Genomic DNA, 27,193 nt, shown 5'->3' with positions numbered 1-27,193 from the left:
ATCCCTGGAAGTGCCCAAGGCCAGGTTGGACAGGGCTTGGAGCAACCTGGGCTGGTGGGAGGTTGGATATTTAAGGTCCCTTCCAACTCAAACCATTTCTGGTTTCTATGATCTTAGTTACAGGGATCATCCAAGCTGCCACTGGCACAGGATCACCTTACACTCACTTCCCAGTGACACATTAAAGAGATCACCTAAGCACCAAATGACTAATTGGTGTTAATGGTGAAATTTGAGAGTCAGGCAACCTGGAACACAGAGCAGCCCAGTCAGCCTTTACCACTGGAGTCCATCAGTCCTTTAGTGCACCCCCAGTACAAGCAGTGGGAGAAATACCAACTGAAGGGCAGCATCAGTTCTTGCTTTTCACTGTAAGTGCTCATCAGTACTGCACAGCTAATTAATGCTTTCAATAGGTGTTAAAATTCCTGGGCTCTAACGCAGTAAATGCATTCTGAGCAGGAGAAGACAAGTGGCTGCAGTTTGGAAGCACAAAGGTGAGATAATGGCCTTCCACATCACTGAACTGCCAACCTCATTTAGCACAAAGTCTGGCATCTGGAGACTCCAAATCATACAGCCGTTTAAAAATATATAGAATGTTAAATTAAATGACAAACACGGGACATGTCACCTTTTAGAGGCAGAAATGTAAAACCAAAGCATATGTTCTCCAACTGTATTTGCTTCGGGATCAGCAATATTTTTGTAACCTCATTAGGTTCTTGACTTGGTTTTAAACATGGAAGGATGGATATACAAATAAGTAACAGGTCCTCCACGTGATGTCCTCAATTATAAGTCAATCTTTACTAGTAAAATAAATGAAGAACTCTGGGTTTAACTCCTACAGAGTCTGGAAGGTGATGACAATGAGGAAGAACTTCTGCAAGCTCTCAGGGATAAAGTCCCTCTGTACTCTGAGCTCTGAATCAAACAGACAAGTGTAAATATCTGAGTCAAAGCCACATTTACCAACAGCCAGGGGGGAGGGCAAATGGCAAACCCCTCTGCCCAGCACCATTTGGGTACCTCCACATGGTGCTGCTGCTCTTGAGAGTGCCCCGGGGAAAGGGTTGGACTCTGTGCCCCCTCACCTGCCACCCTCCTGTCCTGCTGTCACACCCCTCACTGCAGAGCAGGTGGTGGCACTTCAAGGCCTGCACACTCGGCCACTGAAGGGTTAGTAAAGGGCTATAACTGGGCCAATACAGATGGATTTTATTCGTTCCTGCAGAGCAAAGGGGGAGCACTGCCTGTTCAGGGCACTGAGCAAAGCATCACACCCACAGCCCCCACTCGGTTTCAACACCTGCCAGAAAGGTGGATTAGTTAAAAGGGGCCAATTTAACACAGAAAACCAGTGACGTCAGGGATTACATCAGGCAGAGCTGGTGCCCCTCCACCTTCCCCTCCTCACCCCCACCGAAACCAGTTTTAGAGCATGAGGAGTATTTGACACCCCCTAATGAGCACCAATTAAGAGCCTCGCTGAGCCCTGAGCAGAGACCGTGGCTGTGCATCCCCCCAAGGATGTGCTTCCATAAGGATGGATTTGCAGGCACTGCAGGGCCAGCACAAACCAACTGCAGTAAAATTTGATTTTTTTTTTATTTTTTTTGCCAGCCAGGTTCCCGAAGTTTCAGTCACGTGTTTCACTGGAGAGGAAGGAAGAGGCACGAGCCAAACTTTGAAATAAGATCATGAAATAGTGAAGCACTGCTTGCAGTTCAGCTTACTGGGCATCAAAGTTTAAACTTTGCTTTCAGCCCTGGTTTTCCAAACACGCTGTCACTCACCATAACATGGGTTAAAAATAAGAGAAAGCAAAGATGAAATGTAAATGATTTAAATGCATGCATATGTTCTTTTGTAAAATGCATAATGCAGCTGCAAGGTTTTTCCTCATATTTTGGACACAAATCAAGGGGGAAATGGTTCACTTATGATACAGTGAATTTTTTATCGAACTTCAGTGGTAAAAAGCAGCTCTCTGTAAGTGTTTCACTGTATACTGTGTGCTGGTTTGGTTTTATTTTGTGTGGTTTTCCAGAGCTTAAACAGGAACACCAAAAGCACAAGACTAACACCAGAGTGTTTCTTTTCTTTTCCAAATTCTTTCAGAGCAACTTTCTGATTCTTAAAAAAAAATCCACCAGCAACACAAAAACTTTGCAGATGTTCTGTGGCCATTTCCTACATCTGACATTCAATCACAAGTAAGTTTTGAGGACATTATGTTGACCTTGAAAATATATTTTAACAGATGGGCCAACAGCAGAGCACACAGTGGTTTGCTCAGCATTCCTGCTGTAAATAAGAGGTGAAAGTCTGAAGAGGTACTTTTTAAATTAATAGAAATTAAGTGAGTGGGAATTGCAAGGAGCTGGCAAGATTCTTACTACAACAGCAGCTTCTCCTGCTTTTTTGTATCAAGGCAGAATTAGGTATGCACTACTTTTCTGGAGAACTCCATTCCTGGAGGGTCATAGTAAGGACTATTTGTAGTGTCCTAACAGAGGCTTGGGGCAGTCCATGGTGTAAAGGGGAGCACTCTGAATCCCAACGACCTGACTTTCAGTCTCAGTGGGACCGTCCCTTGGCAGTTCAAGCCTCCCTGCCATCCCATCCCGTCAGATCTCGGATGCTCAGCAGGGCCAGCCCCGGTCGGTACCGGGTGCTGTGACAGTCCCGAGGACTTCACTGTCACTGTCCAAGCTCGCTCGGTCGTGGCAGATGGACCTGAGGACTGAAAGGGTGGGGCCAGTTCTGCGGACGCTGAGCCTCACCTAAACAATCCACTGCGCAGCTGGAAGGGCACACCCAGGTGGGGAGAGCCCTGCCCAAATCTTCCTTCACGAAGTCTGGCCATACAATACAACAGAGGTTACAAATCACAGAGCTCCCAGCTCCTGCGCTGCATTTCGCCCACCATCAGCACCCTAACCTGGAGCAGAAGAAATGCAGCAAAAAAGGGAAGGATGTAACAGTTCCCAACACTAACACTGCACCCCAAGCCCTCCCGAGCACGCTGTGCCAAAGCCCTGCGAACTCCAGGAGCTGTGCAGCGATCCAGGTGGGCTGTGCAGAGCCAGGGCCAGCTGTGCCCGGGCAGCTGTGAGCGGCAGGGACGGCAGCTGTGCCGAGCCCCGCGGGCTCCTCCGCACGGCACACGCGGCACAAAGGGCTGCCCGCTGCTGCTGCCGGAGGGGGAGAGCAGGGAAGAAGGGCCTGGCAAGCCTGGGGGTTCGGAAGAGGAGGGTCTGCACCCCACCTGACCTGGGCACGGGGGATTTTTGAGAGGACTATTACAATCACAGAGCTTATAAAATATATTTGGAAAGGCTTTTGTGTTGGTTTTGGGATAGGATACGAAGGCCCCAGGAATCCACTCTGAGGCCTTAAATCTGTGGCCAAACTCCAGCAAGAACCATATGTTAGTCATATCCCCACCTTTTCCTTTTCCCTGCTCCATTTTCCAGGCCCGTGCCCTGCACAGCCCTGACCAGCAGCCTCGGGGCAGCCTGGGCTCCCAGGGCACCCCTCCCCTGGAGCAACCCCTGCCAGTGGTGGTGACAACCCCAAGCCTGTTCTCTGTCATTGCCTGGCTGTGACCTGCCTGCTCCCACCTTCACACAGGACCTGCACCAGGTTTGTGCACAAGGAGTAACTGGCTGTGTGTGCTCCGCATTGGGAGACTCCATGTTCCTTTGGGAAGGAGGGGAGTGCTGGGTGGGATGTCCCCAGGGGTGGGCAGAAGAAGTAACAATGCCCAGGTCATGGGTTCAATCCCCTGTGTGGGCCATTGACTCAAGAGTTGGACTCGATGATCCTTGTGGGTCCCTTCCAGCTCAGAATAGTCTGTAGTTCTGTGAACAGCCCCAGAGCTGGAGGTGCTGGAGGCACTGCCAGGACCTGCCTGCACACCAGACTGGCTGAGGAGGAGGAGGGTGGTGGCAAACAGGGGCTCCTTTCACCCCACGTGCCCCTTCCCAGCCTCTCTCCGCAGCAAACACTTGCTGGCACCAGCTTTGGGTTTTTGGAGCTGTGCACCCAGAGCTGGAGCTGTAACCAGCACCCAATTTAGCTTGGCTTGTAATAAAAAGTGAAAGTTAAAAGCAGTGCAAGCAGCAGATAAAGCACTATTAAAAAGGGGCTGGGATGATGCCAGGGGTGGAGTCCAAGGCAGGGGAGGAGCCACAAGTGCAAGGCAATGGGTATTCCACAGCACTGGATAATTAAGGAAAACAAAATATTTTCCATCTGTTTCTTTCCCCCTTACATCACTGAGGCAATAAAATATATACACAAGTAAGTACCAACAGGCTGTATTTCAACCTAGATATAAACATTTACTTCCAGCAGAGAAGATCCTTGTTTCAGGGAGAAGTTGGGGCGAGGAGGCTGTGATTGTAACACCCTCAAAGCATTAAACTCCACCTTAAAACAGCTCAGTCAGGCACTTCATCCATCACACCAACAGCACAGGTTTATGTGTCATACACCTAAAGCCACACTTGTGCTCACTCCTTAATACACTCCAATGTTGACCACTTTGAATTACCAGTGGGGAAAACAGGTACAAATGCTGGTATTACAGTGAGGAAACCCACTGTGAGGACTGATACTCTCATTCAAAGCTATTACAGCAGAATCTAGATAGTCTGGGTAGTCCTTCCACCATGAGCAGTGGATGGGACCAAACTCAAAAATCAGATATTAAACCTGTAGCGACTTACAAAACACCAAGATTTTGTGGCTCTAGAAATACTGTCAAACATTTCATTATTCCACAGTAAAGTATTACCCACAGAACAATGTATTATCTACAGTACGAGGAGATACTAAAAGGCATTGCTTAGCCACACAACTGCCCCTGAAAAACCAAGCCCAGAAGCACTCCTGGAGAGGGTTCCACACCTGGATTCACACCTGCAGGTGTAACTGCTGCAGAGGCCACCACAACACAGGGCACCCCTGCAGGAGCTGTGCCACAGGGACATGGACACCAAGGCTCTGTGGGTGTTTTACAACAGGAGGAAGCTGAGAGAAAAAGGGAAGAGTCTGCAGAGCCCTGAGGACAAGGGCTGATGCTCTGGAACAATCCCTGAAGGCAGGGGAGGTGAAGCTGCAGGATCTCAAGAGCACCAGAACCAGAACCCTGAGGACTGAAAGCCTGATATGAGACAGAGACCACAGCCCCAAGAGGAGGAGATACAGGTGAAACAAGATGTCATGAAGCATATCTAGATGCTTCTCAAATCAAACATGGAATATGTTGAGCAAATACTTCAAAATATAAAGCTTAATTTAGTGAGATCACGAAATAAGCATTTCTCTATTTTAAACTGGGAAAACTGCTTATAAATGAAAGCTTTCCCTGAAACAACACTGACTCTAAAATTCACTTGCAGATGGATGTTCAAATACTCTCCTTTCAACCTGCACATCTAATACCATTTTCAGAGTGTTTCAAGCAGTCTAGATTAATAGATGAGCTTAGAATCTATTACAGGCTTATAAAAATGTAAAGATTTGCAAAACGATTCCTTTAAGCACGGCAGGAAAAGAGCAGAAATGTCAAGGAACAAATACCACACGGTGTGTTATTTCTGTGCAATCTCTAAAAACACAAGTACAGACACTGAGGTTTCTGGATCTCTTGTAAGTTTAACAGTAGCTGGGAGCTTTTAGATCTCAAGCTATAATAAATATTGTATCCTACAGGAGCCCACCGGGAATCTCAGCTCATGTGTTGTTCCACAGAAGATTGTGGTGTCAGATATGATTAGAATCAACACTTTCCACTTAGTCAGAGCTTTAAAGCTACCTACACACCACACTAACAGCTGCTAATGAAAGATAATTAAGGGGCACATAAGACAGTATCATATTAAGAATGAGAGATGTGCAAAATATGCAGGATATTAAGGTGTTTTTTCCCCCCAAATAACCCCAAGGCACTTCTGTGCTTGGCCCAGGCTGTAGCCCACTGCTGTTTCCAGCTGACAAAGCCTTGTCTGAGTTGAAGGTGCTGCCCCAGCTGGAAGGCAGTTCCCAACACTGGAGCAGTGAGACACTGCACTAATGGAGTGCCCTACATGTGCTGAGTGGGTTGTGTGACACGAGAACAAGTGTCTGCAGCAGCAGGACTGTGACAGTGGCCATTACTGTGGGTTGTGTGACACAAGTGTCTGTAACAGTGGCTGTGACTGTGGGTTGTGTGACACAAGAACAAGTGTCTGCAGCAGCAGGACTGTAACAGTGGCCATCACTGTGGGTTGTGTGACACAAGAACAAGTGTCTGCAGCAGCAGGATTGTGACAGTGGCCATCACTGTGGATTGTGTGACACAAGAACAAGTGTCTGCAGCAGCAGGATTGTGACAGTGGCCATCACTGTGGATTGTGTGACACAAGAACAAGTGTCTGCAGCAGCAGGATTGTGACAGTGGCCATCACTGTGGGTTGTGTGACACAAGAACAAGTGTCTGCAGCAGCAGGACTGTGACAGTGGCCACCACCATGGGTTGTATGACACGAGAACAAGTGTCTGCAGCAGCAGGACTGTGCCAGTGGCTGTGACTGTGGGTTGTGTGACACGAGAACAAGTGTCTGCAGCAGCAGGACTGTGACAGTGGCTGTGACTGTGGCCCCTGGAGGCCTCCCTGCAACTTGTCTTTGGCTAAGGGGAAGAAAAACCCCATTTCCTTGTACTTGGTTGTGATGCTGGTTAGGTCACAGCTTGGCTTTCCTGGACAGCATGGGAACTGCTGGGTCAAAAATCACCTTGGCAAGATGAAGAAGGTGATCAGCCTTGGGGGATTAAGCACTTTGAGGAACTTAAATTGCTTGAAGTCAAATGCCACCTAAACCAGCATGTCTAGAAATTGCTGATTTTTGATTTTCACTCGCATCAGTGAGACTCACTTGCATGTAGCACCATTTTTAAAAAATACACACTTGGGTTGGAACAGAACCATCTTAGAAGGGATGAAGTGCTTCAGGTTCTGTGAGCCTCCCCAGCTGCACCAGAGGCAAACTGGATGGGGAGTCACACCCTCCTCTGTCCCCAGCAGGGCAACAGCCCCCCCAGCACTACACTGTGCTGTTCAGAGTGAGCTCGACCCCAGAACTGACTAACCCACCCACAACCACCACAGGGAGGAAAATTAAATCAGTATGTAATGATTCTGCTGCCTTTCAGTCACTGCTCCCCTGCTTGTCCTCTCCACTGTACTTCCCCTGCCTAGAGAAAACACCCACCAGTGTTTGAAGACATTAATGCTGCTCCATGTCTCCCTGCAGCTGAGTCTTTTCCCAATCCAGGCACTGATCCAGCAGCAAGTGCCCAGTCAGTAGTGTCAGGTCATTTTAATTTCTCCTCACATCTCCCCAGTCTATAGGGCATTGCTGTTTCCAGATGTAATCACATACACTGCATTGGCATCTTGGAGCCTGTTGAAGTCACTTCTGTCTTAAGGCTCTCTTCAAAAATCATCAGATAACATTTTCTCAAATTAGATGAAATAAATCAAGTTGAAAACACTCTAAGTACCAGAATTTTGCATTATGCAGCTCATGCACACAGACACTCAGCAAGGCAGATGAGCAGGATGGAGAGAGCAGGAGCACAAGTGAGCGTGTGCTCCTGCACTGGGGAAACAAAGATACCTGATGGATCTCACATTTAAGAAATTAATACCTGATGGATCTCACACTATTTAAGAAATACGCAAATAAGTAGCATAATAAGCATTTTAAATAGATCCATTAACAGAACTGGCACAGAAGTTGTTTGAGGAAAGAACCACAGCTTAAATTCCTTTAAGTTTAAGCTGAGGGGATGCAGAAATCCAAACCAAGCAGTGCTGGGTATGTTTTTCTGTTCCTGAACAGGTGATGCCCTCTAAGAGCAGCTTGTTCTATGCCCATTATTAAAACCTCTCAGTTGCTGTGAAGAACAAACCAAGGGCCAAATCTCCTCCTGGGCTTCAAAGCTCAGCATTATAATACTGAGTGCAATCTCTGTGTGCCACAACAACCCACCTTTATCCCATGCAGGTAATTACAGGCTCAGGTCAAGGACTGCAGCCCTATTGATTACAGCTCTGTGCAGTGAGGACCCTCCAGCCCTGGGCGGCCCCGCTCAGGCACAGCAGCCCAAGCACCCGTGACGGCCCTGCCGAGCCTGCAGTGGGAGCCCAGCCCGGCTCAGCCCTGCCAGTTATTGCCTGTGGCAGCAGGGACAGCCTGGGAATTCCTAATGTCGGTGACTTCATCTGCCAGCTGCATTCACACATCTTTACTACCTGAATAACTGAGCTGGGCTGCTCCGAGGCAGCACTTTGTGGTGTGCAGCACTCGGGATGAATATTTGATTGTGCACACAACAGCAGAGAGCTCCGATGGCTGGAGGTGTGACAGCACCAGTGTTGGTTACATTCCAAGGGAGGGAGAGCATTGCTGGACAGTAAAAATTTGTCCCGTGGTCCCTGTCTCCCAGGTGTGGTGATGAACAATAAAAGGGCCTTCACAGGCAGCAGGAGGGAGGGAGGGAGGGATGGATGGATGAAGGGACGGGAGGCCGACTCCCTCCCCCACAAAACCCAAGTCAATTCTTCTGTTCATTAAACCCTCTGCAGGCACAGAGTTATCTCTCCATGACCAGCCAGTCGCACACAAAAGAAAGGGAAGTACTAAATTACAAGCTGATTTTAAGTGGGCATTGATTGAAGTAACCAGAAGAGAGCTCAGTGTTGTCAGAGTTTCATACAACAGTAATAAACAACCTTCATTAAAAAATGATGTGCATCCCCTAAGAAGCAGCACTTGCCAGGTTTCAGATGAGAACATTAAGGTGCCCCCCACCCCACACACAATCAAAGAGATAAAAAATCCTCAGGATCTTTTTCTTCTACTAATTTAATTTCATCATTAAATAATACCATTAATTAAAACCGTTCCCACTCTACCTTCTGCATTTGTCCTAAGCAAGAAGGAGACAGAGATATAAGAGTCTATTCTATGATCTTCTCCAAGCAGGAAAAGCTTGACGAGAAAAAGAGATCAGACAACTTCTTTGTCAATGTCCTCCTACTCTACTAATGATGCAACCAAATCATTATTTGGATGATGAGTAAGTGTCCAAAACCCCTTTGTGTGAGGGAATAAACAGGACTTTTCACAGACACACAGATGCAGCCACTTCCCTGAGCTGAGCAGGACTGAGTCACTGGGCACACCTGAGCCCACACATGAGCTGCAGCTGAAGGGACACACTTGTCCGTACACTCAGGGCAGCTGTGTGAGCAAATTCACTGTGATCAGGAACTGCTGCAAACCCTCTCCCTGGAGGTTTTGCAGTTGTAAACATTCAGAGTCATCTGTACAGGTATTGTAACCTTTCTACACCCTTAATTTCTGCATTATTTATTATTCATTGAGTTCTATCATGTTTGGTTTTTCAGGTATGTGGGATGTATGATGTGCATCGTTCCTCCACAGGTTATAGTATGAAAACTCAGAAAGGTGCCTCGAAATACTCAATTGCATGGCTGGTCTGTGCTTATATTTTCTAGATGAATCCCCAGCACTGTGTAGCTGTGCTCAGCTGGCTGAAAACCAGATGTACTGCACAGCAAGGAACAGCATCCAGTGCTCACAGGTAGTGTGATATCCCCAATCCTGCCTGCAGGGTGGTTTCTGAAACACAGACACATTATGTTGGTCACAGCACAGATTTGGTTGGTGGTTTGGGTGTGGAAAGAGTGTGACCTTCAGCTGCAGCATCTCCTGGCCCCTTGAAGGTTTTTCTTTCATCTCTGGTGTCTAATAAAGCCTTAAATGCAATGTGACTTCCTCAGACAACCCCACCTGTGCCAAAGCCGAAGCAGCAGCTGCCAGTCTGAGCTTTGGGAAGGATGGACACACAGACACTGCTGTTTGCTGCACACAGGGAGCAGCTCCTGCCTGCACAGACCTGCCACTAAAGGCCCCTGCTTTATACAGATTTAAACTCAGTGTTGTCCCTTTAACATTCCCAACTGCCAATCTGGAACAGCATCTGGAATTGCAGCACATCTAATCCTTCAGGGTATATTCTCTCTGTGATGCACATGACTAAAATGTGTTCATTGAGGGACAAATGGCCAGTAGCTTTAGGTGACTGCAGCTCTGCAAACTTTTCTTTGAGATTTGATTTTAAAAAACAAACCAGAGAAGAACATCTCAGGAGAATTTTGAGATAACCACCATTTTGAAAAACACTTTTTTTAAAATTTATCCAAGTAATCCTTAGAGAAACAACCATACGAGTTGAAAATAGCATTGCAAAATTTCCTTATTGATAATAGCATTAGTTTTGTACTTCTTAAAGGAAGATTTCTGAAAATGATCTGATTGCCTTTAGTATCCCACAGTTGTACAGACATGAAAATCACCATCAAAAAGCACACAAATTTCTTATTAAATGCACCAACAGAGCTGTCACCAATGGGGGAGAAGGAAGGAAGCTATCAAGAATGGCAGGAGGATAATGGGACATGATAAATGTACTTGAAATCTTCTGATAGGAAGAAGAAGTGATGAGTCAGATAAGCAGAGGCGCCACACGGGTCCTATCTCCAAGCAACAGGCAATCAACCCTCCAGATAAGCATCTTCATAAAGTGCAACAGGCTCCAAGGCACAGGGCAGAGCTGAAGAATCACTTCCTGGGTCAGCTCAGGCAGGAAAAATTTATGACCTACTTAAAAATCCTTCAAACCTAAAAATGTCTTTTCCATAAGGACCGTCAGCCGTTCAGGGCATGCCTTGGGGACAGCAGGAAATGGGAACACTTGCAGTGGGCTGGGACACCAAACTGCAATGCTGGACATGAGCAGGACTTAACACAAAACCTTCACATCCAGAGCTGAGCTCAAGGTCATTTTCTGCCCATCTCAGAAATGGGGAGAGAAGAAAATAAGCATAAAATACTGTTCTTTGCTGGGCCCTGGTACAAGAACACCTCGAAATCTCTAGAAAGAATGTATGTTTTTTCCTTGTGTCTCTTCACTCTGTAGCAGAATTCACACCCCTACACCATCACACATCATCTAAATTTGGCCCAGTGATTTCTGCAGGGGAAAGGACAGGGATCAGGCAATACAAAACCTGATAATTGATGGTAAAGTCTCTGACTCAAAACTCAATTCAAATCCAACCTGTCTGGCAGTGAAGTAAATAAAATCCTGCCACCAGCATGTCCCTGACAAACCCACCCATTGTTTGTAAGAACCTTAGGAGGTGTTACACCAAAACTGAGTCACTGCTGCACAGTAATTGTATCTTCAGTGTCCTGACAATGTGTACAAAGGACTTTGGCACCTTTAATATGTTCACAGATGTTAAAGGCATTACCAGTGAAGCTCCATCACATTCACATGGGCCAGTTCATGGCAAAGCCCCACTCACTTCAGGAAAAGCTGTTTAGCATGAAGAGGTGCAAGTCCTACGTGTTATTTCTTCTATTGTAGATGGAATAACAGAGTTTTAGGATGTGTTATGGTTACAGAATGGTCATACTTCAGAATTCTTATACATTCCTGTTACAGGTAAAGGTGCTGCTCCTACACACAGGGAAAATTCCCCACCCTGATCAGGATTATCTCCCTCGGTATCAGCTGATAGTGAGGCAGCTCTGCCATTAATCACCCTGAATCTCAAGTGTCACACAGGCAGACAGAACCACTCCTGTCATTCAGACTTTCAGGGCCAACAGGCATAGATGAACCAGTGCAAAAAAAATCATAACAGGTGCAACCATGTTCTCTTCTGTACCAAATAACTATTTTCATAATTACTCTGTCTTGTAGTAAAACAAACAAAATTCCCTTTAAATAACCAGCATCAGATGTTTGTCTGAGCTCAACGTGAATTAATTTAACGACTTTTAAATATCTGAAAATGGAATTTATAATGACAATTCTTAATATCCAAAGTAAATGTGGTTATTATTGAACTCGGTTCTAAACACATATAAGAAATATCCTGTAATACCCAAATAAATTCATTTGGCAAACAATGCAGTGTCTTGGACTCAGCATTTATAACAACAGCAAACAGAGTCTGAAACAGGAGCTTTTATTTTCCCTCTCTTTAAACCAACCCCCAGAACCTGTTGCTGTGTGTTACAGCCTCTCCTTACAGTTTACCCTCAATCCAATCAGCAGCCTCCAGGGATTTTCAAATCGCTGAAGATTAAAATCCCCTCTGACTTGACTGTTTGACTAATGCTGTGTGTTTAATAATTCTACTTGTGAGAGATTTTATTTGACAAAACCCTGCTGTGTGGACCCTCCGAGGCTGTACAGCTGCACTGCAATATAAAGCTCTGCTGCCCTTGTTTCTTTAGACAGACTGCACCCCACCACCGAGGGGAAAGCAGAGCTTTATAGTGCATACATTACTCTGTTGATATTAACATAACCACTGTGGTATTAAATTTACACACTCTTGCAGAGCAGAGTGGTGAAAATGTGCCTATTACACAAACATCAGATAAACTCTCCTGTTGTCCTGCCTGTTCACAGAAATCAATTACATCTGAGATTACATTTCAATGAAAGCTCTTTTATAAATGAGATGGAACTGGAATATTCTACGCTTTAGGCACTCATTAATAAAAGCATTTCAGTGTTAGTATTTGTAAATGTTCTGCTTTTTAGTGTAGGCAGATCTTAGCATTGTAGAGCCCGTGTTAACCTTTCTGTAAACAGTGTGTTCAGATCTCACCACAACGCTGCAACTTCACATTTGAGTGGTGAGAGGACAGAAAAAAGGCCTCATTTTGGTGGCATTCAGTGAGCATTTGTACAACAGCACCTCCCCTGCTGCACAGCTGAACACCACGACACCCTCCAGGCCTATGGCAATGGTTAGTGAATGTTACCAGACACAAACCCCACCGGAGTGATGAACGTCAGAGAAAGCAGCGAGTGAAGGTGCTCCTACCTGAGGTGGCATCGATGACCGTGGAGGCCCCTCTGCGGTCGGCGGCGGGGCGTGGGGACCCCGGCATGCTGACGGGCTCCGAGCGCACCGGCTGGATCCTGCGGGAGGGACACGGTCACCAGGGCAGAGTCACCATGGGAGGGACACACGGGCACCATGGGAGGGACACCACAGTCACTCCAGGCACCTCCAGCAGGGACAGCACAGTCACCCTGGGTACCCACCACCTGCACCAGCTGGAATGACTGAACCACAGAATAACAGAATCATAGAATCAACTGGGTTGGAAGAGACCTCTGAGATCATCAAGTCCAACCCTTGGTCCAACTCCAGTCCCTTTACCAGATCATGGCACTCAGTGCCACGGCCAAGCTCAGCTGAAAAACCTCCAGGGATGGGGAATCCACCCCCTCTCTGGGCAACCCATTCCAATGCCTGATTACTCACTCTGTAAGGAATTTCCTCCTAATTTCCTAGGCCTCCCCTGGCAAAGCTTAAGCCTGTGCCCTCTTGTCCTACTGTTGGTTGCCTGAGAGAAGAGACCAACCCCCACCTGGCTACAACCACCCTTCAGGCAGTTCCAGACAGTGCTGAGGTCAACTCTGAGCCTCCTCTTCTCCAGGCTGAACACCCCCAGCTCCCTCAGCCTCTCCCCACAGCACTTGTGCTCCAGTCCCTTCTCCAGCCTCGTTGCTCTTCTCTGAGCAACTGTTGATTTGGAAATGTGTCTGAAACTGTAGAAAACTCCTCACCTTGCAGAACCAAGATGGGAGAATCCATCCAGAGGTGGACTGGGGCTTACACAAAGGGAGTATTCCCAAAGTGTGGCTCAGATGGGAGCTCTCAGAGAGCCTCAAAGGAAAAAGTTCCCCCTACCCAAACTGGTTAAAAAGCCTCCATCACCCTCCTCAACAGCACCATTTTCTTTGTCAGTTTAGGACAAAAGACTCATCTGTAGTTGTCCATTCCTTTTGTAACACAGATCTATATTAACATTTTTTTTCTGTTTTCTTTCTTCATGCACACACATATATACAATTTAAAAAATATATTTGACAGCTATATCCTTACTCGTGGCAGTGATTACACAAGGAGAAATCACACACTTCAAACTCATGGACGTCCTGTCCAAGGACAATCTGCCCAGTCTTAATGGGATTAGTCATATTACCCATCTCTCCTATTTCACTGCTAAGAGTTTCAGACAGAGTCCCAAGCAATCCAAGTCCCTACCACAGAACTTTGGACTTCAAATCACATGCACAGTCAGAAGCATGGAAAGTTGTTAAATCTGGAGTTACTGGGCAGGACACAAACACATAAAGCTCTTCTGCAAACCACCAGTGAATATAAACCCACAGTTACCTTCACTCTCCTTGCTTCCCTTCCCTAGGCCCAACCCCTGCCCCCAACTCCAAACCAGCCAGTGCCCAAACCCAGATGAATTAAATACATGAAAAAGAATTACAGGGAAGGAAGCAAAAGAAGGGAGAAAAAAACCCCAACAAAACAACAGGGAGGAGGAACAAAACATTCCAGAAGTCCACTTACTGTTCCAACACACTGACCACTGACAGTCAGCTCTAAATCCATGGATAAAGCTCCCACTCATGTCTGAGACAATGAACTTATTAGAGGATGCTGAGCAAGGCCACCAGACCTCATCCTGTCTTTCCCTGTCATGTGCCCAAGGAGGGGCAGCAAAAGGAATCTGAGCTGCTTGTCCTGTATGGATTTTTATTGTTGGTGAGTCACAGGCTCTTCTAAGACAAGCCTGGTGAAAACTATGACACATCCTGCACAGATGGCCCCGTTTAAGCAGGAGGCAAGTTATTCACACAACAAATGTGAAACAGCTTGGAAGTTGGGTTTGTTTTACCTGAGACTGTTGAGATCGAGATCGTCGGTGTCGAAGTCGAGCAGCGGCTGGGGGGTGTCGCTGGGGCCGTGCGACTGCAGCACCGACGAGCTGGAGGAGATGACGGTGGTCTGGCCCGAGGGGTGGATGGTTTTGAACTGGAACTGTGGGCCCATCCACAGACGGCGATGAGGCCCCGTGTGAGTCACTATTTCGACCTGTGGGAAGGGAATGTGGGAAATGATGAGCACAAAGCTGCAGTTCCGTGTGAGGAGCGGCTCCCTCAGCACGCCGAAGCCCCAGAACTCGGCCCTGCTCCATGGAAAGGGTGCTCTGAGCCTCCAGTTGGAGGAATGTTTAACAAGGGAAAGTTTGGAATATCTTTGCTAGAAAAGGGATGCTTCAGCCAAAGCCAAAAGCTTCTGGCAGAGCCTGGAAAGTCCATGAACCACCAGCACAAGGACACTGAACCCCAGTCCTTCAACTGTTCTGAAGACCAACACTCCATCCTGGCCATCACCTCATTTGATCCCGTTCATTCCTCCCCTTGCCAAGATGAAATATGTGCTCTAACTTGAACACTATGAAGCTGCCCTTGTGGTGTAACCAACAGGGGGACACATTTCTGCATTAATGTGCATGGAGTGGACAGAGAAAACTCCATCCTGCCCAGGGCAAGGGATGCTCTTTCAGAACTCTCGTTCCAGCTGCTTGCTGGAAGTTCACACCTTTAACAGCACCGTTTCCCACAGACAGTGTGAGCTGCATCTCAGATCAGAGCTCCTAATGCCTGCTGGCACCGTGAGGAGGTGGCTGGCACGGAGCATCTTGCTGGGAAGCAGGAGGTTTGTAAGTGAGAGCGATGGGAGCGCCCCGGGACGAGCCGGGGTCAGGCCCATCCCTGTGCACATGGAACACAAACACGGGGCTTGGAAGGGCAGCTACACACAAATACAGCCATTTAACCACAATTCCGACAATTCAACCAGAGACAGGGTGTTTGTGGGCAAGGAACAACCTCCCACTATTGTATAATAGGTGTATTTGAGGTATTTACTGTCTGTATGTGTTGGTACAGACAGACACAGAAGCTGCACAGCTCCAAGGCTGGTTTCAAAAAGTACAGAGGATTCCTGTGGTGTGTGTGACAGTAATTTCAAATATTCAGGTTTTCCTCTAGGTACTTGCTCCCTGTGAGAGTCTGGATATGAACTTATGAAAAAATAAGTTAGTTCAGTAAATGAAGCATCCAAAATATTTTAAAAATGTCTTTTCTCACTGATAACTGTGAACCTGATGAGCAGCAATTCTGGCAAACTCTTAAATAAGGCAACTTACTGTCAAACAACCATGAAAATTTAAGATGGTAACATTGCTGGGAATGTAGATGTTCAGGAAAATTGGGCCTTGTCAATAAAAGGGTGAAGTAAGAGCTTGTGCAATCATAGAATAGAGTCATTAAGGCTGGAAAAATCATACAAAACAACAGCAAAATAAAAAATGTGTTTTAAGATGAGGAAAAGCAAACATAAAATTAAACTATTAAGCTCTGGTGAACTCATACCTTTAAGATGAAAAACACCAGACTATTCAATTCCTACCAATTCTGCAAAAACAACTAGCAGCTTCACAGCAGAAATGCAACTCAGTGAGGAAATTCATGGAAACAGATCTTGTACACCTATCAGCAGATGTACACTAGCAGTGATTCTCAAGCTTTAAGGGGCAGTTTTAAACCCTGGATGTTGGAGGCTCTCTGCTGATGCAAGACAACAACCACACTCCTGCAGCCCCGTTTCCATCTCTGCCTTTCTCTCAGCCTCACCCAGCTTGGCTGCAGCCCTTTCTGAGGCAAGTAGCTTTTATGTAGCAGTGTAAATTAGGCCACAGATAAAGTAATCTGTATATTTTAAGCTTGAAACCATCAGTGTCACAGAGCCGAGAGGTAAACAGATGCCTCTGCAATTTCACTGAGGCTACAGCCAGATGTTCCTGCTCGCTCTCCTGTTGTGTGCAGGACAAACATATTGTAGCTACTTCCCACTGACAGCACACATTACCCACTGTTCTAATTGAAAAGCTGAAGTGAAGGGCGCTGTTTTTTCACTGTGTGCTGTTACTGTTGATAACAACACTTTAATTCTGAAAAACACACTTGCACTTCAGGCTTAATCCGAAGTGGCTTGTTCAGAGATCGGCAGCGTCTCCGCGCTCCGAGGGCCATCCCTGCTCCTTCCCTCGGCAAACCCAAACGTTCCAGAAGCATCCTCGCCATTATCTGCCTTCTGTGACATCAACTGGGAGTTTGTTTTTCTTGTAAATGTATCTACTGTGCTAGGGGGGTGGGTGTGATGAAGTTCAAGCAGTCTGAAGTTCCAGGGATACTTTGTATCTTCCAAGAATTAGGAATAAAGAAACAAACAAACACCCATAGGGAGATTTACCTTAATCTCTTTTTCCTGAGGTTTCCCACTATAACACAAAGTCACCAGAAGAGTCAAATAAGCACATCTCTCCAAAGGGTACTGGAGAGGTGGAGACCCACAGGTGAAGTCCCAGGGAGCTCAGTGACAAAATGCCTGCTGAGGACCCCAAGTGAGTATTTTCACCATCTTTATGCCCTGAGAAATCAGACACGGCAAAACCAAACGAGATCCCAACGTGCAGCCACAGCTGAAACCTCAGGCCAGGCAAGTGGATTCCCATGGCAGGATTCCCCACTGAATGTGCTCCTGGACAGGCCCATGTGGAAGCCTAACCTCTCATTTTAGGGAAAAGCTGTGTATGATTTATTCACCAGTGGGAGAAGCAAATCCCATTCATGAATATTTCATATTTATGCCATACACCCCAGCAACACATTTAATGCATCACTCCCATAACAACATTGTTCTTAAACCAAAGGAAACCCACCTAATTTGTCAGGATGAATTCCATGGATCAGGTACCTTGTAATTACTTTGGCAAACCCACAGCATTTGTAAATTTTATTTATTTATTTAGCTCTAACCTTTTATTTCTAACAGGAACTAATTCTCAGTGTATTATTCATGACCTACATTCTTAAACTGAACTTCTGTTTTGAGCCAAATGGCCAAGTATTTACTGAGTTCTTAAAGAGAAGCTTCACTGACTGAGACAAAGCAAGAATGGATAAGAATACAAAGATGTGACCTCAAATAAAAGTATTCCACGATGCTTTTAAAGCAATACAGTATTTCTATCTTGCCATAAGTCACAGGAATTATCAGTAGGCAATGCAGTGGCTGATAACCAGAGGAGGAAGGAAGCAAACCAGCTAATCTGCCCCTCCTATGGTGACATGCAGGGGGTACAGCCCAGCTCACCACCCAAAGGCACCGTCACTGTGCCAAGCCAACCTCCTTTACTCTTGTCTGGCAGGAGAGAGAGGGAGAGAGGCAACGTGCTGTTGGCAGCTCCACTTCTCACCTCATCCTGAGCTTCCCAAGGATGTGACTGTGCCAGCAGTGATGGGGCTTTATCGGGCTTTTATCTGATTTGTTTGAAACAGAGACCACCAAACTCACACCAGGCGAAGTGAGTTTTACACACAGCAACATCCACAGCTACAGGGAGCTCCCTCCCCATTTTGAGGAAAGGTGTTGAATTTACTGCCTGTGGCTACTGTTCCTATTTTCCTGAAGGGGAACACCCCCCCAGAGTACCTGGGACAGCCACTCCTCATCCTCCTGCCCGCTGTGGTCGGATGCCAAGCTGTCGTAGGACTCGTGCCGGGTGATGGGCCCAGGGCTCCCCGGTGGGACCACTGAAAAAGAGGACAAAACCCCCAGAAAAATCAGATTAATTATATAGCAATTAATAAATGAATTATGTAGGAATTTTTTCAGTAAGTTATTGGTATATATTTTCCTAATATCCATGACAACGGATTTTCTAGAAGCACAGAGAGAACTCAAATATTGACATCAAAAGGGATAAAAAATTCCTGTTCTTCGACTTGGATGCATCCATACAGCCACTGGGATAATGGCTCTTCTTTTTACCTTCAGTATTTTTATATTCACACAATTTAAAAATCACTCAAAGTTTTGGAAATTAACTTTAAAAACCTGTATTATTGCAGGGTCACCCCTTATGAGTCAATATTCCAACCACCACAAATGTTTAGAGGCATGTTGGAACCCCCCAATAACTGAAGTTCTAATAGCAGACACAATTGTACCCATAAGTAAAGAATGTAAACATAAATCTGCATAAATCCATGCACAGTATGGAATAAAGGGAATTCCTCCTGCTTGTGTAAGTGGGTACCAAAGCTATGGAGTCATTTCTCACACCTCTGGATGGCAGAGTGTCCTTATTCTCAAACCTGCAACGTACCAAATTTGGCTCAAGGCCTGCCTTATTTCAGAATTATTCAGAGTGCCACACACAGCATTACAAGGGGGGTTCAGGTTGGGTATTAGGAAGAATTCCTTCACTGAAGGAGTGGCCAAGCATTGGAAGGGGCTGCCCAGGGAGGTGGTGGAATCCCATCCCTTGGAGTGTCCAAAACACAAGCAGAGGTGGCACTTCCCAGTGTGGCTCAGTGGGCACAGGGGTGTCCAGCCAAAGGTTCACTTGATGGCTTTGGAGATTCTTTCCAACCTTAATGATTCCATGGTTCTTTGACAAAGCACCAAGTTTTTCCCATGGGATACCAGACATTAAATATTGGGAAAAATCCTCCCCTGTGAGGGTGGGCAGGCCCTGACACAGGCTGCCCAGAGAAGCTGCCACTGCCCCATCCCTGGGAGTGTCCAAGGCCAGGCTGGAGCAGCCTGGGCTGGTGGAAGGTGTCCCTGTCCATGGCAGGGGGGGGAATAGACGACTTTAATGTCCCAATCCAAACCATTCCCTGATTCCATGACCTGCCATGCTTGCTGAAATCCCCACAATCTGTGCCTGTGCACACACAGCCCCTGGTACAGCAGTCACTCTTCATCAGTTCTCAGGTAAGACAGAAACTGCCTTCATGTGCTTCACTGCAGCTGGCACAGACCTCACTCAGTACCTTAGGGATGTGTCTGTCTAGTCCATACCAAACTCACCCCAGGAGATGCACCTTCCTGGGCCACAAACACCTGAGGATTCCCAGGAACACATAAGAAACCACAACACCCACAATTCTTCCTTAAAGCTCCACATCTGAGACCAGACCAACAAACCCTTACTGTGGCACATCTTGCTCTTGCCCTGATGTTCCCACCCCTGGGCTCCCTTTACTAAATCCTCCTGCCTGTTTCAGAGGACACAGCTGACCAGCTGCAGCCATTCCTGTTATTGGACTCCCCACCAGACTCTTTGAGGCTCCAGCAGATGGTTTTGCTTTCAAACCAACGGGAATCTTTATGGACTGTTCTGAATTTTGTTTTGTTCTTTCTATCCCAGGGGCAATCACTAGAGCTGTCAAGATTAAGGAAGCAGCAGCATCCCCCCTGTTTGCTCACTGTGTTCCTCCCTCGTGGAATACTTTCATATTTTACTGGAGATTCAAGAATATTTTACTGGAGATTCAAGAATATTTTACTGGAGATTCAAGACAGCTTTACAGTGAGGAAGAAATTATAAAAAGCACCTAAAAAGCTGATGAGCTTTGATGCTACACTGCAAGTCTTTTCCTGAGGAATCCCAGCCTTGCACAGGGCTTGTGTCTCTGTGCAGCTCCCGAGTGCAGCGTTAACTCTTTCCACACGAAGTGACGACATGCTGAATTCCAGGGAAAAGCTCTGCCCTGGAGTTCACCAGCAGGGCAGCACTGATAAAGCCTCAGCTGGGGTCAGCCCTCAGGAATTTATTTGGCTGGTTAATAAGCCAGAGTTTCTGCCCCACACCTCTGACAGGAACAGCATTCAGAGAGGCTGGGCAGGAGAGCAGGATCCATCACACCCATCCCAGTCCCTGCTCCCACCATTCCCAGTGTGCTGGGACACGGACTCTGTAAGACAAGTGATCCCTGCTGGAGATCTGCCATCCCTGTGCTGCTTATTACACATATCCATATGGTCATTTTCGTGCAAGTTTTCAAAATGCCCTTGAAGTCACAGGAACAAATATGGTCTAAAAAGGCAAGCCCTTTCCTCCCTCGTTTCTGGGTCACACACACACCTCACATCAGTAACACCTTCCAAAACAAGATTAATTTAAGCCCACAGGGACATTTCCAGGAATTTGAGCTCAAAAATAATCTTCTGTCTTCCAGCTTAATTCCTTGAAAATCTGAATTCACACTGGAAATTTCAGCAGCCTCTCACCCACCAGTGAGGCTTTTCTTCTGCTGTAACACAGAATTTTTTCCAATTTCCCAAGAATTTTGCCACCATGCAGGATAGCAAATAATTAAATCTCAGCTCTTCCAAAGCTTTGTAGCAAGCAGTGTTTTTTCTGGCATTGCTGTAATTCTCTTTCATTGGAAAAGTCACAAATAGAGATATTTTACTGGCAATTGCAGGTGGTTTGTGCCTTCCTAAAATAATCAGTTCAATGCTTTGCCTCTGAGCTTTGCCAATTTTTAACCTTTTCTTTTTTGTACACCAACACCTGGAACACCTGGATATCAAATATCAGAATGCAACTGAGTCTGTTTAATTGAGAAATACACAAACATGAAGAGAGAAAGTACAATGAAAATGAGTGTTGATTAAAAATCTAAGGTGAGAATTAGAACATAGAACTTCTGTCTCTGCAGTGTGACAGGTCACAAGTTTCTGAAGTCTGCTTATAGAGGCAAATAAATCTAAAAATAAGAATTTAAGGGCATTTCTGAGAAACTGGCCTGGTACCTGCAGCAAAAATCAGAGTTTTATCATAAATATTTGACAAGAGGCAAAAAGCAACTTGGAGCTGCTCATAAAGAACAGCAGCACCTTTAACCTCTGTCCTCCTTCAAGTGAGGAGTGATGTCCATCTAAATCTGGAATATTTTCCTGACCAGCTCTGCTGAATCACTCCACTTTTACCCAAATTAACACAGAATCTCAGTGTAAACTGTTGCTCTCCATCTCCTTTCACGACTGCAACACTCACCTCATTCTCCACCTCAAAATCCACGGTGCAGGTGCTCACCCATAACCCAAGGCACCTTTTTAAAGCTTGCAGACTCCCTTCCCTGCAGTGCAGGACTGATCTTAGCCCTGCACTGCAGGAAGGGTCTGAAAAAAAACACATTCCAAGTGAAGTTATTTGTGTGATAATTGTCAGTGCCAGGAAAACTGCACAGAAGGGACTGTGGGGACACGAATTTCAACACAAGCCAAAGCAGAGGTTGAAATACAGCAGAGCTGATTTTTCTCTGGAATTCTCTGGATCTGATTCACACAGTTCCATGATTAATATGAAAAAAAACCTCCATTGTTTCGAAACTTCTCTGTGATATTTAGTGACAAGTAAAGAAAACAAACAATTTGTATTAATCTCAAGTAATTTGCATAGACATTTCTGACACATGAGCAAGACTCAGACAAGTACACACATTTGAGGAATATTGGAATGAACATGCAGTGGGTTTGTTCATAGATGGGTCAATTACACAATAAATACCTAGAGCTAAGACAAATCTTCATTCAAAGATCCTAAATTGTCATCTTTCAGCAGCACAAAAGTGTTGGAACAAAGAAGCACTACAGCTCAATTGTAGTGCCTGCACTTATGGCTTTAATTTGGGAACAATAAATCATTAGTTTGGCTTAGTTTTGTGTACTTCTCGAACCAAAAGGTTTTAATTTTCTCATTTATATAAATAAGCTTTGCACAATTCAGTTTAATTGAGAGTTATATATATGAAATTCCCAATGTGCTCTTCTTCAAGGGCTGGATGTTTGTCCAAATTAGGAGCAAACAAAGCCATTTGAGGACTATAAAGCCTATTTGTTTGGTGCACGTGCCTGCAGACACCCCCAGAGTTGCCTTTATTCCAGTTAAACACATACTTTAATTTGAAATAAATTCCTAAAATCCAGTAGAAACGGGCCCAGGTACTCTTAGCTAGTCCATCCAGCCTGCAGGATAAAAATAACATGTCCTTGGTTTGGTACAAATCCCACCCAAACACCTGATCTGGACCTTTTCCTGCGCTTCCCCAGTTACAACTGAAACAACCATAGGTGGTTTCCAGACCTGAGGTAATCACAGGCTTGTCAACAAGCTCCAGGAGTTCTTCCCTTACAATCCAGCTGCCCAGCTGGAATGACTGACCTGCTGCTCCTGGTGGAACGAGCGGTGCTTTAGTGACACCACGACAGGGGTGGTGTGGCGGGGCTGGGTTAGGTCTGCAGGCAGCCCCCCAAACCCACCTTGTCCCCCCCTTACAGATGTGACCTCCCTGCTGTCAGAGGGGGGTTTGGTGTCCCACAGCTGGGTGTGCCATGGAGTTCCCATCCAAGGACCCCTCGGTGAGTTTGAGCCAAGGAGTTGGTGCTTGGTGCCTGCTCTGCCTCTGCTGGAGTTTGACAAGAGAGACAAGATCAGATTTTCATTTCCAATGCTCCCAGCCATGTTTCAGTGAACTGCTTGTAGTCTGCTCATGTGCTCTCTGCATTTTCACTTATGGCTGTGTGTTACTGAACCAAGTTCTGGTTTCAGCTTGTAAACTTCTGCAGGAGCATGGCAGGCAAATTAAAACACCATCTTTTATCCCAAACACCTTCTTTTACCCCTTCTTTTACTTCTCCTCACTCACTTTTGCTTCTGTAAGGACTTTTTGAGAGTCTTAAATACATCAATATCATAAAATTAAGCCAAAAAAGCCCTCTAAAGTAGTTTGGTCAAGAGTTATTTTCACACCACCAACTGACTGGAGCTTTATTCATTCATTATTTGTGTCTTGCATAGTTTCTTGGTGCTTTGTGGACCATCCATTCTCTGTATCAGCAATTTTACTGAACAAATAGGTAGGTCTGTAATCAGGACATGAATTCTCCTTGTATTTTCCCAGTTTTGACCACTGCTTTACTTCCTCCTGACTAACACTGGTCTGGGGGGATTTTTCTTCCCCACAAAGGTGCTGATTGTGTTTAGGCCTCACCATTACTCGTGTTTGTACCGCAAGACTGGTCTGTATTCCCTGTGCCCAATTCCAGCTTAATCTCTAAAGTTCCCTTAGGAAACCAGTCAAGCTTGATGAACTTTTAAGCTGGGCAGAGCTAGAACCTGGTGTTACCCACAGTCCAGAGCACCTCAAGGCCCTTCAACAGCTCAGCCAGTGAGCACACAATCAGTTCTGCACCAAAGGAGAACTTAAATACTTACCCCTGAGTTAAGGAACAATTCCAACCGCACGAACCCCCGGCGAAACCCATCCCATGGCCATCTTTAAGGAATTACAGGAGAGGTAACTATTTCTATAATTCACTGACTTCAAAAGTATGTTTGACATTATTGTCGGCAAAATTATGTTAACCATGGATTACTGTTACAATCAAAGTATGTAGTGAGAAGTCAAGAGGCTTAGTAGTAAATTTTCAAAGCGGTGCGTGGGGATTTGCCCGTTTGACTCCCATTAGTGCCGATGGGAGTCGCGCGGCCCAGCCCCGCGCGGTGCTTTGAAAACTGACCCCTGTGTGCCCACGGGGCCCGCCCTAAGGAGTTCCAGATGCCCCTGGGAGAACTCTAAAGAACCATTTCAGCATGTGCCCTCCTTCATTATTGTTGTTTGTACACATCTGCAAGCGTTTCCACCCCCGAGCAGAGGGGAGTTTATAAAACTCGGATTAGCTGCCGGAGCCACGCGCGTGCCCAGGGGTGTCTCTGTATCACCCCCCTCACACACACCTGCCCAGCACCCACAGCACCTCACAGGGCTCCTCTCTGCCCACCTGATCTCACAGGTGCCAACGGTGGCTCAGGCATGTTTGGGACTGACTGCACAGCTCACATGCAGCAACTTCAGCACCCGACACCTGCCCTGCCCCTGCTTACCCCAATCACTCCATGCTCAGTCAGAAATTAAATTGTGGACTCACCCTGGGTCCTGAGGGAGCAGAAAGGGCAGGTTACAGTTTTAGGCAAACATAATTTACCCTTAAAAAATAGCATGAACTCTTATTTCACTAGAAACACCTTTCCTGGAAAAGCCTGGAATCTCTTACACCTCCAAGTGTAAGAAGCAAACCTGAAAATTCTCTTTTTCACTGTTTGTGATACTGCCAGAGAACCCTAAATACATGTAACAATTCTGTAAGAAAGGTGCTTACTTGGAATCAGTTCCACTGGGAATTCTGTAACTGTACTCATAAAAAATATATATAAATTTCTAGCATATATATTTCAGATCTGCAACAGGTTTAAATGCAGTAAAAAATTCTAAATTTTAGATCACCAAAATTCTTCTACTGCCTATTTTACCTGCACCACTTATAAGTTTACATAGATACTCATATTTACACATAACATACTGAGAGAATACCTGAGTCAAGAGAAATACTTAAAAATTAATTTTATAAAATTCAGAAACTCATTTTCTGAAATTGTGAAGCTCATTTTTTCTGCAGAGAAATGTCCTCCTCCAAATTTCAAGGAATTTTTTTCCACAGGAATATGGATTTTTACAGGACACCTGCACAACACCTTTGAAGGAAAGTCCCAGGAAGGTCTTTTAAGAGTATGATGTATTCTTTTATTACATGGCAACAGCAAAGTAGAATTTCATGACAATGCAAAGGGTTCAGGGCCTCTTTCCCTGTGTGTGGGACAGCTCAGGGTTTGGGGTGGGCTGAGCTGCCCCATCCCAGGTCTCTGCTGGGCTCTCCTGGGCAGAGATGGCCAGTGGAACACAACCCTTGTTCAGGGCTCTCTGTATCCAGCCCAGCACTGGCCAGGGGCAATCTGAGGCAGAGAGAGAGAGTAATGGCAAACTAGGAAGGTAGAGAATAAATTCTCTGGCACTCTGACTTGGCAATTTTAATCCTGTAACAGTCAATCCACACAATTTTGTGAAGTCCCTCCCCTGTGCCATCAAGTACAGCTGGAAGGGCACCTGAGCAACACTCACATGGTGAGTGCAGGACAATGATGGCAGGTTGGAACCTTCCCCACAACCCATGGCTTGTCCCAGCTCCTCGGGTAAGCTCAGGTGGGCTTCCCCCACTCCAGGGCAGGCCTTGGATGTGCTTCAGCATGGGACTATGTTCAGGTGGGTAACTCTGCAGACCCAGGAAAGCCCAGCAAAGACACTGCAAAGGGGCAGCTCCAACTCCCCAAGCCCACGTGTGACACAGCCCTGCTGAGCTGTCCCAGCCAAGAGCAGACGGGCTTGGAACACCTGGAACTCCATGGCAGAGGAACTGTGGGCACAGCACAGGCTCTGGCTGGGATCAGCTCCCCTATCTGAAACCAAACTCCCTTGGGAGAGACACTGAGCACACCAGGGCCAGCTCTGGGCTCCCCAAAAACACCACACAACTCACCAGAGGTACACAGAGAGCAGGGGATGCACCAGAACCCACATTCCCAGTGAGAGGGATCGAATCCACTGTTAAATACTCCCACACAAAAGAATGCAAGAGGGAAATAGAGGGAGAACACTAAGTGTAATTACCAGCCCCAGTTCATCACCTCCTGCCAGCCCAGCACACACTCTGCTGTGCACAAGGAAGGGCTGGCACACCAGAATGACCAGATTCCTCATGTGACTGCCCAATGGAACTCCTGGGGCAGCAGCTTGGCTGGGGTTCCAGCCTTGGTTTCCATAGGATCTGTCTCCCCAGCTCATATCCACACAGTTAGTTAATCCACTCTCCACTCCTGCTCTCCACAATATTCACCAGCTCAATGTATGTAATTTTTATTTCCATTCCTGGAATGTATGAAAGGAATATAAACAGGTCATAAAGAACCACAATGCTGCTTGGGGAAGTCTTGCCCAGGGTGCACAGCTTTCCTCAGAGGGAGCAGGAAGTGCAAACATGATGTCAGAGTTACAGAGATTATCTGTATAAATGGTGTTATCATTTAGCCCAAACAAACAGCAGGGAAAGGCTCACCCCCTCCCTTTGAAGACAATGAATAGTTACTAAATTGGACTTCTAATGAAAGCCACTTTCAGTAAAACACAAGATATGGGCAGCAGTTGGTCCAGAAATTAAAATCTGCTGTAACAGCCAAAAGTCAAAGGCAGCAATAAATACAGGCCTTAATCTTTTCAAGAATCCCTTAACAAAGTCTATAAAACTGATTACATCTTCAGGCCTAACTCAAGAGCAAACTCTTACTCAGAAATAAGTAACAGCCCTGCAAATATTACTTAGAGGGACAAAGAAGGAGAATGCAAAGGACTGGTTTGAATCCCAGCATATTGGAACACAAATTACATTGCATTTAGAATA

The 27,193-nt window shown here is 46.0% G+C and overlaps 1 protein-coding gene across 7 annotated transcripts in view; it reads right to left on the bottom strand.

Moving 5' to 3' along the window:
* Positions 1 to 27,193, bottom strand: part of BCAS3 (BCAS3 microtubule associated cell migration factor) — a 341,997-nt gene that overhangs the window by 178,677 nt on the left and 136,127 nt on the right. For all 7 annotated transcript variants that reach the window (XR_011699536.1, XM_071575029.1, XM_071575030.1 and 4 more), the window contains exons 20-22: positions 18,539 to 18,639; positions 14,874 to 15,070; positions 12,995 to 13,092 (exon numbers count right to left, since the gene is read on the bottom strand). Coding sequence is in view for 6 of the 7 variants with exons in the window: in XM_071575029.1 (XP_071431130.1) it covers positions 12,995 to 13,092; positions 14,874 to 15,070; positions 18,539 to 18,639 (396 nt within the window). In the remaining variant the exon portion in view is untranslated. The remainder of the gene's footprint in view (positions 1 to 12,994; positions 13,093 to 14,873; positions 15,071 to 18,538; positions 18,640 to 27,193) is intronic.

Source organism: Pithys albifrons, chromosome 21, assembly GCF_047495875.1.
Source record: "Pithys albifrons albifrons isolate INPA30051 chromosome 21, PitAlb_v1, whole genome shotgun sequence".
NCBI classification, from domain to species: Eukaryota; Metazoa; Chordata; class Aves; order Passeriformes; family Thamnophilidae; genus Pithys; species Pithys albifrons.
The sequence above is the reverse complement of the archived record's forward strand: the minus strand, read 5'-3'. Positions and strand labels throughout refer to the sequence as shown.